Source organism: Haliotis cracherodii, unplaced genomic scaffold, assembly GCF_022045235.1.
Source record: "Haliotis cracherodii isolate W230 unplaced genomic scaffold, xgHalCrac1.p SCAF_5, whole genome shotgun sequence".
NCBI lineage: Eukaryota > Metazoa > Mollusca > Gastropoda > Lepetellida > Haliotidae > Haliotis > Haliotis cracherodii.
The window spans coordinates 52,829,559-52,844,331 of NW_027266308.1; the positions used below are offsets into that span (position 1 = coordinate 52,829,559).

Here is a 14,773-nt window from a genome sequence, read left to right on the forward strand (position 1 = left end):
CGTTATTGCTTTATAACAACTACCTGTGATATGGAAGTATATAAAACAACGTAATAAAGAATATTGATAAGATCTCAGTTTTATATTCTCGCGTGATATGTAGGCATAATGCTATACTAGTCATTAAATAATAAAGATATCATACGGCTATATATTATTCGTTTCGTCCCATGTTCATATTAAAACTTCATTGGCATACAATACGGAGATATTCTAGTCAAAGCAATTGCATCGTACAGAGTCCATTGTAAAATTCCGACTTTATCGTGATATCGTGTAAATGAATTGGTTGGAGCTTGGAATTTCCGTTTCTCAAATATATGTGAAATTGTGCGTTCCTTAATTCGTCAACATCAAACAGTAAAAGGTCCTGCATAGTAGCAGCTATTGAATTTAAGGCGATATTAACTAAAATCCTATTCGCAGCCGCATTCAAGAATCTTTGTTTATGTTGATTTTCTGTAAAGATATAATAAAGAGTATTCATGTAATATATCCAAGTCCAAGAACACGATATCGACAATTACATAATAGCTAAATGATAAAAATGTCAACATTCGACAAAAGAAGGAAATACCCATTCACTGGTAGGGTATAAGAGGATTATCATATATACCGTTTCTGGATGACATGATTGATGTAATATTTTGTCTTTATGATATATCAAGAAGGAACAATTGTTCCCTGGGGAAAGCCTTGCCAAGACACTGTAGCTCACCTGTATGGTTAGCTGTCGGCTTTGACGTTCATATATAATCGAAATGAATACCGGCGACTAAAAACTAACACTAAATTCCACACAATTCAAATTTTCTTGTTAATTTACATTAAATCATCCATGGTCTAGGTGTTACCAATTCAGCCCCTGGCCTATATTTTGCCGGGCTATTTCCTTCTTGTTATTGGTCCAGATCCAGGCAGGATAAATGACATCACAACAAACGTGAAAAGTGTAAATTTGAATTGGCATTTATTTATGAAAACTGTAGCAATACAAATTAATGATACAAATACAATTAATTAAATTAATGATATCGATTCCTAAACACATGCTCGTGATATTGTCGGAATCGAATAATCGATTCTGCGTTGAGCAGAGATTTCTGATGAATGTGAAAAGACTTCGAACACATTCAAAACGCTTATATTCATGCATGTGTGCATAGGATTTTTAAAAATGAGTTTAACCAACATATGCTATTTTCTTGATTGCTTTTCTACCATGCTGTTGGATAGCATCTGTGAACTAAGTAAACCATTGAGTAGGTTATGAAATAAAATCAGCCTTTGTGTTATGAAATCGTGGCAGCCTGTAGAACATTAATTCAAAAACTAATGCAAGTAAAGATAGTCCAACGAATGCGCCAACGACGACGATACATCCAAGTAAATCAGTTATCACTATTGCCTTGACCGAGTCGCCATGTATGCAAGTCTTGTTATTTTGGCCTGGGAACCGGTCCCGACTGTTGATGATGTTCTGTATAATTCCTGCCTGGACAAGGAATGACATGCTGAAAGAACAACAAAACATCCTGAAGAGTGAGTGACTGTGTGAGTTTGGTTTAACGCCGCTTTTAACAGGTTAACCCACAATCATAGGTTTCTGGCGAGTCAAAGGGACGCTACCGAATTGCGGCGCCTTAGACGACAGAGCCAACCGTGCCCCCACTTCCTGAAGAACATGATTTGAAAACACTATTGATGCAACCAGGTCACTCACTATCTTAACTTTGAAAAAAACATTGAATATGATTGACCATTAGGAGACATAGTCTCATCATTATCATTCCAAGATATATTCCCGTTAAGATCTGGTTTAGAATTGATCTTCAGCAACATGTGATTGTCGTAAGTGGAGACATATAATTTGTAAAATATATATTTTCGGGGTCTGGTGGTCAGGTTCGGTATCCCGATTGCTTAGAACGATGCACATGATGTCAATCGCTGGATTATTTGGTCAAGCCTCGATAATATACAGAATGCTGTCATATTGTCATATAACTGTAATAGTTTTGATTCTGGCATCATACGCAACAAACAAACATTCCAAAATGAAAATATTCAAAGAAAGTTATGTCCATTTGGACAACTTCGTGTAGCCCTTATTTGATACCAACAGCTTATTAATTTTTTTTCCATATGTAACAATGACAAGGTTTCCCTGTTTTAAATGAAGGTTAAGCTGTAATATACACTTCCAATGGTTCCTTTCATATTTTCCTTGTAACGCTTTTATTATGTCTGCTTATTATGAATTTCTATTTCTATGGAAGTGATACAACGGACAGAGACTGAATGAGTATGAATCCACACATTGTTTGTGTGTTTTTGTTGCTTAACGAATTTCTCAGCAATATTCCAACAAAATGACACCACCTGTACTCAATCAGGTCTAGAAAGGATAAACCAGTTACTGATCTAATGAACAACAGCCTTCAATGTTGCGGTTACGATGACACTCAGTCAACCTAGTCGTCGAGTCTGACCACCGATCCTCTAAGTCGCCTCGTACGACAAACATATACAATGATGGGGATGACTTTTAAACATGAAGTCATATGAAGGTCACAGACAATAGATATCATGGATAATAATGGTGAGTGAGTGAGTTGGGTTTAACACCGCTTTTAACAGTATTCCCGTTATATCACGGCGTGCCAGCTTAATGTGGGAGGAAAGCCCGAAGTGATGCAGATCTCAGACGTTTACCACTTCGGTGAAACCCGCGAGCACGGATATGGTGCTGACAAACCTAGAAACATAATCGGGGCGAACCGGGATTCGGACCCACAATCATAGGATTCTGGCGTGCACAAGGGACGCAACTCTGCACAGCAAATCGTGGCGCCTTAGACGACTGGGCCACCTGTGCCCCCGGGTAATAATGGAAAATATTATATGGTATGATGATGATACTAACACATGCTCCAGATCATGTTTCAATGGCGACTGCAAGGGTACGCCGAATGCGCTCTGTTGCCAGCTGACTTTTTCTTCAAGAGATGCTAGTCTGCAGTCCTCCTGTTTGTATACCCGAATTTGGCTAGTATACATAAAGACGGCGTGTTTGCCTGTCTGAGCTTTTCTTGCATGTGCATCGTAATCAGTGGACATTATGAAAGGGTTTGTTTCATTTTCTTTCTTCATTCTTGTCCAGGCTTTTCGTACATCCTCTCTGGGCGAGGTCTTTAAATATAAACAAATCAAAGTACACTGTATACATGTAGGGAATCGAACCCGGGCCTTCGGTTTCGTGACGGAACATGTCAACCACAAGGCTACCCCACCATACATTGGCACTGTTGAATATATGTCGAGTTATCAGCAGTTTGAGACAATCGAACAGTATATCAAGACAATGGGAGTTGGAGTTTTACGTTACAAATAATATTAAATATAAAATAAACATAGAGTCGTATCTTACCAATACACCGATTGATAAACGCCGTGTACAAAAACAGTATATACGTAATATGCATCTGTGCAACCGAAAAGGATATGACTGAATCTCGATCAGGGTATGGTCATCAGAGAATCTTGCAATATATATATTAAATCGTCTACAAGACATATGAACTTTTAATTTTATATATCCCAATACCTTACCTTAAATAGATCATAATTGACACCCTCGATAGGCATTCCCAGAGTGTAGTCCTCCCTCTCTACCAGTTCCATTAGGTTTTCAAATGGTGGCTTCTGTATCTTGACTGATATTGCTGCTACGAAGTTAGCCGAATAGATCGAGACAATGACAACCAAGAACAACAACCAGAACCCAAGAAGCAGTTTACTTCCGAAGGACGTCGGCGCCTGTCTCTTCTCACAATCTGGCTTATCTGTCACGGAAACATAAACCAAACTTTATTATGATAAAATATAAAACAAAAAGTGATAAAACTATTTTAATATGAGGTATGATAAATCTGTTCTTTAATATGAGGTATGATAAATCTGTTCTTTAATATTTGAAATAATCCAGATAATGTCCAGACTGAATGATTTAGCATGAATCAGCAAGGACGCGGCGCAGTGACGAACAAAAATATATGATATATATATCCCAATATCAGGGGTAAGTTTCTGACGTACTTTATCATGCCCTTAAAGTATTATCCTATTTTTATATATAAAAGTCGGAATTAGGGTGTCTCGCTTTTATAAAGTTAGGTGGCGCCTTCAAGTTTTCATATTCGTGTTCGCATTATTTGCGGGATGCATATAATTTCATGATTTACAGTACATTTTCCTATGGTTTTAGTCCAACCATACTATAATTAAGTTTTGTCTCAATTCTGTTTCCTTTTTGATAACGCATAAACCTTACCTTGCTTCATTATAGTTGAGATCGTGAACCACAGCATTTCATACCAATAACAAGAGTTCGATAATTCAAATTTAGATCCACTTTGAGTAAGTCTGTAGAGAATTGAAAACATTATTCCACATGCAAAGATAAGGAGAAATACTTCGAGTTTAAATGGTTTAGCCAGTAGCAGCCACTGATCGACATCGTCGTCAATCTTCTTGTACATCACTTCAACGTAGCTATACATTATTGGAGGCATGAGGAAGTCCATGACAACAGTCCTGTCTTCGTGGACACTTAGGTCCGCGGCTACCAAGTCAACATCCTGAAGTGTATAGATGTAAAGCATATAATATAAGGAGATCTACATATAAAAACTGAAGTTGTGAACACAAACCTTTAATGTGTATTGTTAGATTCCTTACAGTGGAACAAATCAATAATATTATTCCGAATACAAAAATATAAAGTTCACACGAAGTTAAATGTGACAACATTTTAATTGTATTTACAATTACCAGGAGGGGGATTATTGTCAAAAATTACGTGCAGGGATTGCAAAACAAATATCCCCCAAACTGTGATTAAATTGTTGTTTCATCTTAACCGACAACATGTTATGTTTGTGTCTTTGGAGTGTTATTGTTAAAAGTAGGACATGTCAGGCATACTCTTATTTGCAGTTGACCTATCATACCGTCCCTTGGCCCATTTATCTGATGACGTCAACTTACCAGTAGTAAATTACCCTTTATGTTGAGCAATATTTTAACAGCTCCAGCCTTTGGTACCTACATTTCACAACTTTTGAAGTAGTACAATTGGGCATGCTACGAAGACTTCAAGAGCGTCACACTTATCTTGCTCAAAAGTTGTTTGATCAGGGTTACAACATTCAAGACCTTTGTAAAGCTTTCAAAGTGACCAAAACGATGTTGGATGCAATTCATATTTTTTACTTGAACAACGCTCTCCCGTGTTTGTTCAGGTGAATACGTGACTTGCCTTTGCATGTGTTGTTACGTCATAACCGGTGGAGTAGAATGTGGTAACCTGGTATCCATATGTTTCCGATAGTCACTTTAGTTAGGAGTTTCAGTACAGCTTATTGGGAATATTTATAGTTAGAGAGTGAGTATGGTTTTACGCCGCTTTTAGCAATATTCCAGCAATATCACGGTGGGGACACAGGAAAGTGGGCTTCACACATTGTACCCATGTGGGGAATCGAACCCGGATCTTCGCCGTGACGAGCTAAAGCTTTAACCTCTATACTACCCCACCGCCCTGGGAATATTGATAATACACAGGATAATTTTCATAACAATGACAGCAATGTTTATATTTTATAGCGCAGTTAGGGCAATAATTACCCCGGTTTAACATTATTCATCAGTGCACTCTCAATTTCTGGAGGGTAGATATGAAGATAGCATAATCGACCTACTCTTCTCTGGAGTTGTCCTACCATGCCGTCCCATAACCCATCGACCTCAACGCCCCATTGTTTGTCAGCAGGGGGTCTGATGACGTAGCTGAAAGATTATGGGCAAGTTACGTTTTCAGCAATAAACTTGGGAATTTTCATGGACCGTTTATCTGAACTAGTAATCACCGAAAATGCTCATTTCCACTTTTTCTTGCTTAAATTTTTTTTCCCGGATTGGTCATTACAAGCGTAAAGTTCATTTGTGACACCTACCTGAAATTTAGTGTCTTTGCCAAAGTTTGAAGAATATCAGATAAAGGTCCGGAAATGGAAACCCTTGTCCCCACTACATCCATCTCCAGATTTCCTAGAGACTACAAGGTATATTCATTAGTATATGAACAGAAGGAAAGATTTGGTTGAAAAGGTGTCTACAAATTTAAAATAAATTTATAAAAAAGGGGAAACCGATCCAGAAAGTGAGTGAAAGCTATTTAACGCCGCAGCACATTGTATCCACCCGATTTTCACGGGGATCTACACTATCAATCCTAGTAAATTGATTAATACTTATCATACATAATCGTTTTTTACAGCGCAGGCAAACGATAGGCTTACCGGTAAGGTTGAAACAACCAGTGTTCTGTTGTTGTATCCATATTTCATGTTGGGAAACAGACTCGTCTCTTTGTATGACAGAGTTGATACATCTTGGAATCTGTGTTCTCCCATGGTGTTATGAATCGTGTATACATACACCCGTTCACATCTTGAATCCTTAAATGTCAAGCAACATACACGAAGTTATTGTAAATATCCCATCAATCAATCAATCTGAATTCAAGCACTTAAGAGGTCCCAGGCCTATAGTACATGTGACAGAGATGTTGTACACAATTTTAACTATTATTAACAAATTTGATTCTATATAACAGTGTGTGGAATATATGATTGTAAATATGAGAAGTTATTCCCTTAACGCCAAGAATTACATACGCGAGGATGCTGTAACATAACCATGCCACACGAATGCGCAGGTTTGCATTGTAAACAAATGTGCAGTGTACCCAATGATATTGCCTTATGTGAAATGTAAAGAACATCACTTAAACCATTTATATGTACGTTACACCACAGAGGGAAACCAATACCATTCAACTTCATTGTTGAATTTCAATATACATTGATATGTCATTAAGACCTATGATGTCAATAATGGCGCATAGCAACCCTGTATGTACATATTCTATATTGCTTTTATGTGTAAAACACAACGGTTGACATGGATACTGAAAGACGTAAGTCTTTCTGGTTTTACTTTATATTCACGAATAATGGTATATATAAAAAATACCGTATATCAATAGTTGATAAGAAAGTATATTGTTAGACATGTTATGAATTTGCCAGCCTTGCCTTAAACTGAAAGAATGCCACATTCTCGAGATAATCAGACGGGTTAAAGGTGTCAATCTTAGTATCCTTGTGACCAAGAACAATCCACTTGGAGTGATGTCGAAAGTCTGTTGTTCTGTTGGACTTCAAATCGTAGCGTGCAGCCTTAAAAAAGTACCATACGATTAAATGAGCCACGAAAACATACATTGTTTGACAGACATATTGAAACTCGAGAAATCACGTTTTGAACCAATGCGCTATAGACTTATTCCAAATACATCTGGGAGTCACGAAATCGATTTCTCTGTAAGATTCAAGTTTAGTATTTGTTTTGAGCAAATATCCACTTATGCGCTATTTACATTTGAATAATGGAGACGGATACCTCGTCCAGAAATCTCCAGCATGTCCTCGAGTCGGCACAAAGAAGCACGGTGTTAATGCGTGGTTGAAGATTGTGGTAGATAACATACAAGACAGTTTGTATGCCAAGATTGATGAAGTCATAGATCAACGTTGTTGTTTTCGGTAATGAGGACGTCAATGTTTTCGCAAGCGATCCCATTGCAGCTTGAAGGTATTAAATGATTGACCAGAAAACATTAATATGCCTAGATAAAAGGTTTCCCCAAATATACTCTACAAAAAAAAGAAACGCAAAGCCAGATTTGTCTAAGGATGGAACATACATTTATACGAGGAGCCGTACAAGGTATTGAGCCAGAATGTTGTAGAAAGAACACTTGGTGATTGTAGTCATCTCGGCTTTCGGTACATAGGAAAAGTCCTAGGTGAAGGTCAGCTACCATCAATGACGCGTATGTCCCCGCGTATGTCCCCCGTGGGAATCGATAGCGGCCTGCCATATCCTGCCCAAGGAAGAGATGAGTATGCGAGCCGTAAGGTTGCCCTGGATATGGACCAAACGGGTCCTGCCATGATGAGAGATAGCCTCCCTTATCATAACGCTACCCCTGTCCACTTCCTTTCACTTTGGCGCAGTTGGAGTGAGTATGGTTTTACGCCGCAATATCCAGCAATATCACGGCGGGGGACACCAGAAATGGGCTTCACGCAGTGTACCCATGTCGGGAATCGTCTTTGGTGTGACGAGCGAACGCTTTAACCACCCAGCTACCCGACCGCCCCGGGGCAGTTTGGATGTAGCGATCTTGGGTGGGGGTGGTAACTCTATGTCGTCCCGACCTTGGTCGATCACGTGTTGACTCATGCTGTTGAAACCGACCCCAAAGCCTAATGATGGTGCTGGGCGCTACATTGAAAACCCTGGTTACAGCTGATCGGGATCCCCCTGCCTGCAAGCGGCCTATGACGTTTTTTCTTGGCACCTCTGTTAATCTTGGGATGTTGTTGAACTGTCACTGTTCGATTGACGCAGATGCCAGGCAAAAACCCTGCACTTTAATATCGTTCATAGAGCTGCTGCACATGCAGCCCCATGGCCCTTTTGTTAACGCAGTGGGTGCGTTTTCCGAATCGTACGTGTTTCCCGACTAATGGTTTGCATGTCCTTGTTGTGATCATTTTGATCCAGAAACATTTGTCACTGACACTTAAACACATTAAAACTCTTCATTGAGCCCTCTTGGTCCCCTGCTGTTGCTCTGATGGCCAAAAATATCCGTATTGCGTTTCTTTTTTTGAAGAGTATATTCATACAAATTTACAACAAATAACAACTGTAACATTATACATACGGTGCAATAACCCAGAACGATTTCAGTTCCGAAGAAGGTAGATGATTAAGGAGATTCTCATGTAGAAATGATAATGGAATTATACAAATTTTACAGATCAGATAGGTTGTTATACCCCTTCACATGTAACGGACAGCAGGTGCTTCCTTTGACAATATCCACGGACATTACAAGAAGGTATATGGAGTTTGTATGTTCATTGGGATTCATATGTTATTTTCAAAGGGGGAGGGGTGAATCGAACACAATGACTCACCATACCTCTCTGATCTCTGAACAGATGCATAAAATTATTCGTTTTATATCATATCAGACAGAACTACTCTTCTGCTATACCATGGAGCCACTATGTAATACATATTGCAAGAACTGCTTTGTACTTTGTGATGGATAATTAAGAACATACCTGATTTCCCATCAAATATGACGGCCACAGAAGTCCATCTCATGTTTTCTATCCATTTCACCATTTCCTTTATAGGGTACGTGAATTTAGCATGTACAGCATTGTCGCCATCGGTGATGTTTGGATGGTAACCTTTAAAATATTGTTATATTCTTCTTCAAACTGATATTGTTAAGTGTACTGCCATTGTTCTTTTCTCTCTTATTCGCCTGTCTTCATAGTTCATCATGCCCTTCTGAATAAATGCAATTAACGCCAAATCGTTCTTGGACGTTTTCATTCATGCTAAAATTTACAGTTTCTCTTCATAATGTAACACTTACGATTTGAATAGCTGATATCCATAAGGTCTTTGAAAGGCATTTAGAAGGGAAACGCATAAGGAAGAGAATATATGTATGCCAACTTCTTTATCATGAGGAACACAACGTTTCGGAGTATATGCTTACTCCTTCATCAGGTGAATGAATGCCTTACTTACTTACTTACTTTGGAGATTTAACGTGCGCTTTCCGACTGATGCGTATTTCGCACACGGGCCCGGCCAGGCCATTTAATGTGTTTCCGAAAGGGGCGAAGGTGGTCTGTGCAACCCAAGAGGGGGGTTTTAGGGGTTGCTTATATAGAATTTGGGAATTTTGAGATTTGGAATAGATGCCGATGGGATTGGGGAGGAGAACTAAGGGAGCTGGGTATGGTGGATGTTTGTTTGTTTATGTGATTTTGATTTGGTAGGTTATTGTGTTTTTAGATGCGTTTTATTAGTTCCGTTTTTATTAAGAATACGCCTAAGGCCTTGAAGTTTTCTAGTTTATTTTGTGGGTTTAGTATTTCTTCTAGAGTTAGAGCCTTGTTTAGATTAAGGGTGGTTTGTAATGCGGTTCGATGTGTTAGGTAGTGTGTGCAGTGGATGAGTGCGTGTTCTGGGGTTTCTGGTTGTTTGCAGTGTGGGCAGTTACCTGTAGTGTGTTTTTTTAAATTTTTTAGGTGGTTATTTAGGTTGGTGTGTCCTGTTTGGAGTTTAGTGATTACTCTGTCGATTTTTTTGGATGGATGGAGAATTTTTGGTTTGGTTAGTGGTTTGCTGAGCACTTTTTTGATTTGGCTATTTGAGTTTAGATATAGGTTATGCCATTTTTTTGTGATTTTTTGCTTGTTTACCCTTTTAATTTCTGATTTTGAGATGGGTAAGTTTAAGCTTATTTCTGGGATTTTGAGGGATAGTTTAGCTGCTTTATCGGCGTTTTCATTACCGTATATTCCTACGTGGGCGGGTATCCACAAGAAGGTTATTTGTTTGCCTGCCTTAGTTAGGTCGTTGGAGCTTTTAAGTATTTGATTTATTAATTTAGGTCGGTTTTTGGTATTTTTGTTTTGGAGGGCTTGCAGTCCACTTAGGGAGTCGGTAAGTATTAGGATTTTTTTGTGTTTTTTGGATTCTTGATTATGGAGGGCTGAGGCCATGCCCATTAGTTCTGCCGTGAATATTGATTGGTTGTTTGGGAGTCGGAAGGATTGTGTGGTTTTAGTTGGTTGTGTGGTATGGACTCCGAAACCTGTGTGTTTGGAGGTCGGATTTGAGGATCCGTCCGTGTAAATGTGACACCAATTTGGCCAATTTTCGTGTATGTATGCTAGTGTGGTAGTTTTAGCTATGTTTGGGTCGGTTTGTTTATTTATTTGGCTAGCTAGTGTTGTGTCTATTTTGGGTATTTTAAGTTTAGGGGTGAAGATATTTGATTGTTTGCAGTTTTGTTTAAGATTTTTAATTTGGTGTTCATTTAGGTAGTTTGTTATTCTTTGGGATATTGGGGTAAGTAAGGGGTGTTTACGAGCTAGAGCTTGTTTTTTGGGGCTGATGTTTTGGTTTATTAAGTTTTGGATGAGAGGGTTTGATTGGGACGCGGCCCAGAAATTTAAGCTTAGCTGTTCCCTGCGTAGACTTAGTGGCATTTCTCCTGTTAAGGCCTGAAGTGAGGTGTAGGAGGTGCCATGTTGGGTGCGTGTAATTAGTTTGAGAGCCTGATATTGTATTGAGTCAAGTTTTTTAGATAGAGAGTTGTTTAGGGTGTTGTATATGGCGCAGCCGTAGTCTAGTTTTGATCTAATTAGTGATATGTAGAGAGAGAGGAGGGTATCTTTGGATGCTCCCCAGTTAGAGCCAGTTAGGCATCTTAGGGTGTTTAGGTCTTTACTGCATTTAGTTGTTAGGTTTTGAATGTGAGCATCCCAGGTGAGATGTTCATCGAAAATAAGTCCTAAGAATTTGGTTTGTTTTTGAAATTTGATTGTTTGATTGTTTAGCTGGAGGATTGGGGAGGCGGGTTTCATGTTTTTATGTTTGAATACTATTCCTGTTGTTTTTTCTGAGTTAAGGGAGAAGCCCCATTTGTCAGCCCATTGTTGTATTTTATTAAGAGATTTTTGGAGTAAATTTTGGACCATGTTCATGCTTTTAGTGCGGATCCAGATGGCTCCATCATCCGCGAATTTTGATGTGTTTACTTTAGGGGATAGGCCCTCGAATAGATCGTTTATCATTATATTGAAGAGGGTGGGGCTGCGGATACTGCCCTGTGGAGTACCATTTTCTAGGGGACATTGGTCCGATAGAGTTTGGTCTATACCCACGGTTATTTTACGATTGTTTAGGAAGTCCTGGATGTAGTTTATTATCTGACCTTTGAGTCCTATTTTTTTAAGTTTTTGTATTAGCCCATCGTGCCATACCATGTCGAAAGCTTTAGAGAAGTCTAAGAAGATGCCTGTGGTATATTGTTTATTTAGTTGTCCTGTCTTAATATCTTGTTCTAGTCGGGCGAGGTTATCTAGGGTTGAGCGGCCAGGAGTGAAACCGCTTTGATCTGGGTTTATGATGTTATTTTGGGTTAAGTAATGTTGTAATCTATTTTTAGCCATTGATTCCATTACTTTACATAAGTTTGAAGTTAGGGATATTGGTCTATATGAGTTAGCTTGATTAGCTGGTTTATTAGGTTTAGGGATTGGTATGACTAGGGCCTGTTTCCAGGGAGTAGGAACCTGTCCGTTTAGGTAGATGAGATTGTATAGTTTGAGTAGTGCCTGGAGTAGTTTTAGGGGGAGTTTTTTAATTATTTGGTAAGAAGTTAGGTCTAATCCTGGGGCTGTGCCCTTTTTCCTGTTTTGGATTACGTAGAGGAGCTCCTCCATTGTGTAGGGTTGATTTATTTCTAGATTGTTATTGTTTGGTTCTTTTGTGGGTTTGTTTTCTGTTTTAAGTTTATCTTGGAATTTTTTACTGAAGTTGGTGTTACTGCTAACGGCCGAAAAGTGGTTGGCGAGATTATTTGCTTTTTGGGCGGGGTTGGTTGAGTTGTCAATGTTAGGGTTTTTTTTATGTCGTTTTAAGCCTCTGATGGCGTGGATTTTGCGCCAGACCATTCTGGCATCTGTACGGTTATTTATACCTTCGCAGAAGTTTTTCCAGTCTCTACTTTTGGCTATTTGGACTAGTTTTTGAACCTGGTGGTTTAGTTCGTGGGCTATGTTTAAATATTTGTAGTCGCGTTTTGCTTTATTGAAGGCTGATTTACGTTTTCGTCTAGTCTGTTCTATTTCCTCATTCCACCATGGTACCGTCGGTTTGCCTGTCTTAGATGTTTTGAAGGGGATGGAGGTTTTGGCTGCGTTTATTATATAGTCTGTTAGGTTTTTACAATAGGTTTCTGGATCATTATTTTCTATTTCGTTTAAGTTAGCTTCGTTGCAGATATCTTGGAATTGGTCCCAGTTAGCTTTATTGTAATGGATGCCAAGAGCAGAGAGCATATATATGTACATGTAAGGACAACACAATTAATAAGATAACAAACGGTGGAAAATAACAAAGGGTAGAAGCTAACAAAGGAAGCCAACAGATGATTGGTGCTGATAGGTGAAAGAATGGACATAGCAGGGGGCAAATTGAGCGCCAGCTAGGTGATTAGCCCCGACAAAGATCAAAGCAATAAGTACCAAGCACTAGGCAGTGATATACTTTGTTCAAAGCCAATGGTTGATCAAATCATCATGTGATTTTAAAAGTCATCGATCAAAATCCACTGGATCTACTCTGATATAATTTCTGGCGTGTACTTAGAATATTGTACACGGTTTGAGTTTATACCCACGCTATGCCAATTTTGATGTAAAAAAAATTCATCTGTTGAAAATATTCATATTCTAACACGACATAGAAAGAGACATGCCTATTTTGTAGGGTACCGCATTTTCCTTTCACATGTGAAGCTAGCAGGCTATCGACTTTACACTGGGTAGTTTATACAGGTACATTTCCCTTTTAGAAAAAGTGCCAATCCTTTTCCATAGTTTTCATTTCAAGTGATACTCGATCATGTGTAAGTATGTATAATTTTAACACGATTGATAAGACTGACTGACTGAGTATGGTTTTACGCCGCTTTTAGCAACGTCACGGCGGGGGACACCAGAAATGGGCTTCACACATTGTACCCATGTCGGGAATCGAACCCGGGTCTTCGGCGTAACGAGCGAACGCTTTAACCACCAGGCTACCCGACCGCCTCACGATTGATAAGTAGACTTCCCATTTGGACAGAATGAAAAAAACGTACATTGAATTATTTAAATTTATTTCTGAGTCCATTCACGTCAATTCAAACTTTTAAACCCGTATTCATGGTGAAATACGTCTTGATCAGCGCGTACATGTATATGTGTATAACCGGCTTGAACGCGCCACCCGCTTTAACAGTGTAATCTAGACCTAAAAATAGATATGCATAGCACAATTGTAGAATACAACATGTACAGCTTAATGTACAATGGACACGCTATTGGCACCCAGACCATTTCTCCACTTATCGTATATCAATTACAATTTCTTTATAATATACACTAATTGTTAATGAAAATTGTGTGAGTATCGGGGGCTCCGGATAGAGTGGGGCATGCTTATTCTTTTCGCGAACACCTGATGGCATCACTCTTTTGCAATGCATACTTCATATGATTTACATCATTATCTTGGCTTATACGCCCTGTGGGATGTATTTCGGCAGATATTCGAGACTGATTATTGACGTTTCGAATAAGAAGCCTTTAAAAAGTATCTTACCTTAGGTAATGACATTTAACAAGGTATAAAGACGTAGTAGATCTTATATAAAATAAGGAACATCTTTCTTACAAATTCTTCCTTAAGATTACAATTGCATCTTGATTAACTAACAGAAGGGCGTAGGATTATATGCATAAAGTCAGCGGAATTAGATATTACATAACTTACTTGTAGCGTCTGCGACAGCTAGGAAACACAGCCAAAGCACAGCGGCCATCTTTGGGGTACTCTCCACTGATTCATTAACATTTCAAATCAGTATAGATTTCTGTAGAAACGTTATGCCAATAATGCATGGTGAAGGCAGTGTGTCTGGTGCTGGAAAGCGCAAATGATTACTGTTAATGTCGTATATTCGTGTGCATTGATTCTGAATGCATGGTCA

The 14,773-nt window shown here is 38.8% G+C and overlaps 1 protein-coding gene across 1 annotated transcript; it reads right to left on the reverse strand.

Annotated features, from left to right (window-relative positions):
* Positions 1 to 1,267: 1,267 nt before the first annotated feature.
* On the reverse strand, positions 1,268 to 6,100 carry LOC139444273 (glutamate receptor ionotropic, kainate glr-3-like). The gene is made up of 6 exons (XM_071225198.1): positions 6,018 to 6,100; positions 5,763 to 5,850; positions 4,334 to 4,640; positions 3,613 to 3,845; positions 2,927 to 3,192; positions 1,268 to 1,514 (listed from the first exon to the last, which is right to left on the reverse strand). Exons 1-6 carry the CDS (start codon positions 6,098 to 6,100, stop codon positions 1,268 to 1,270), a joined length of 1,224 nt encoding a protein of 407 aa, XP_071081299.1.
* Between the last annotated feature and the right edge of the window lie 8,673 nt (positions 6,101 to 14,773).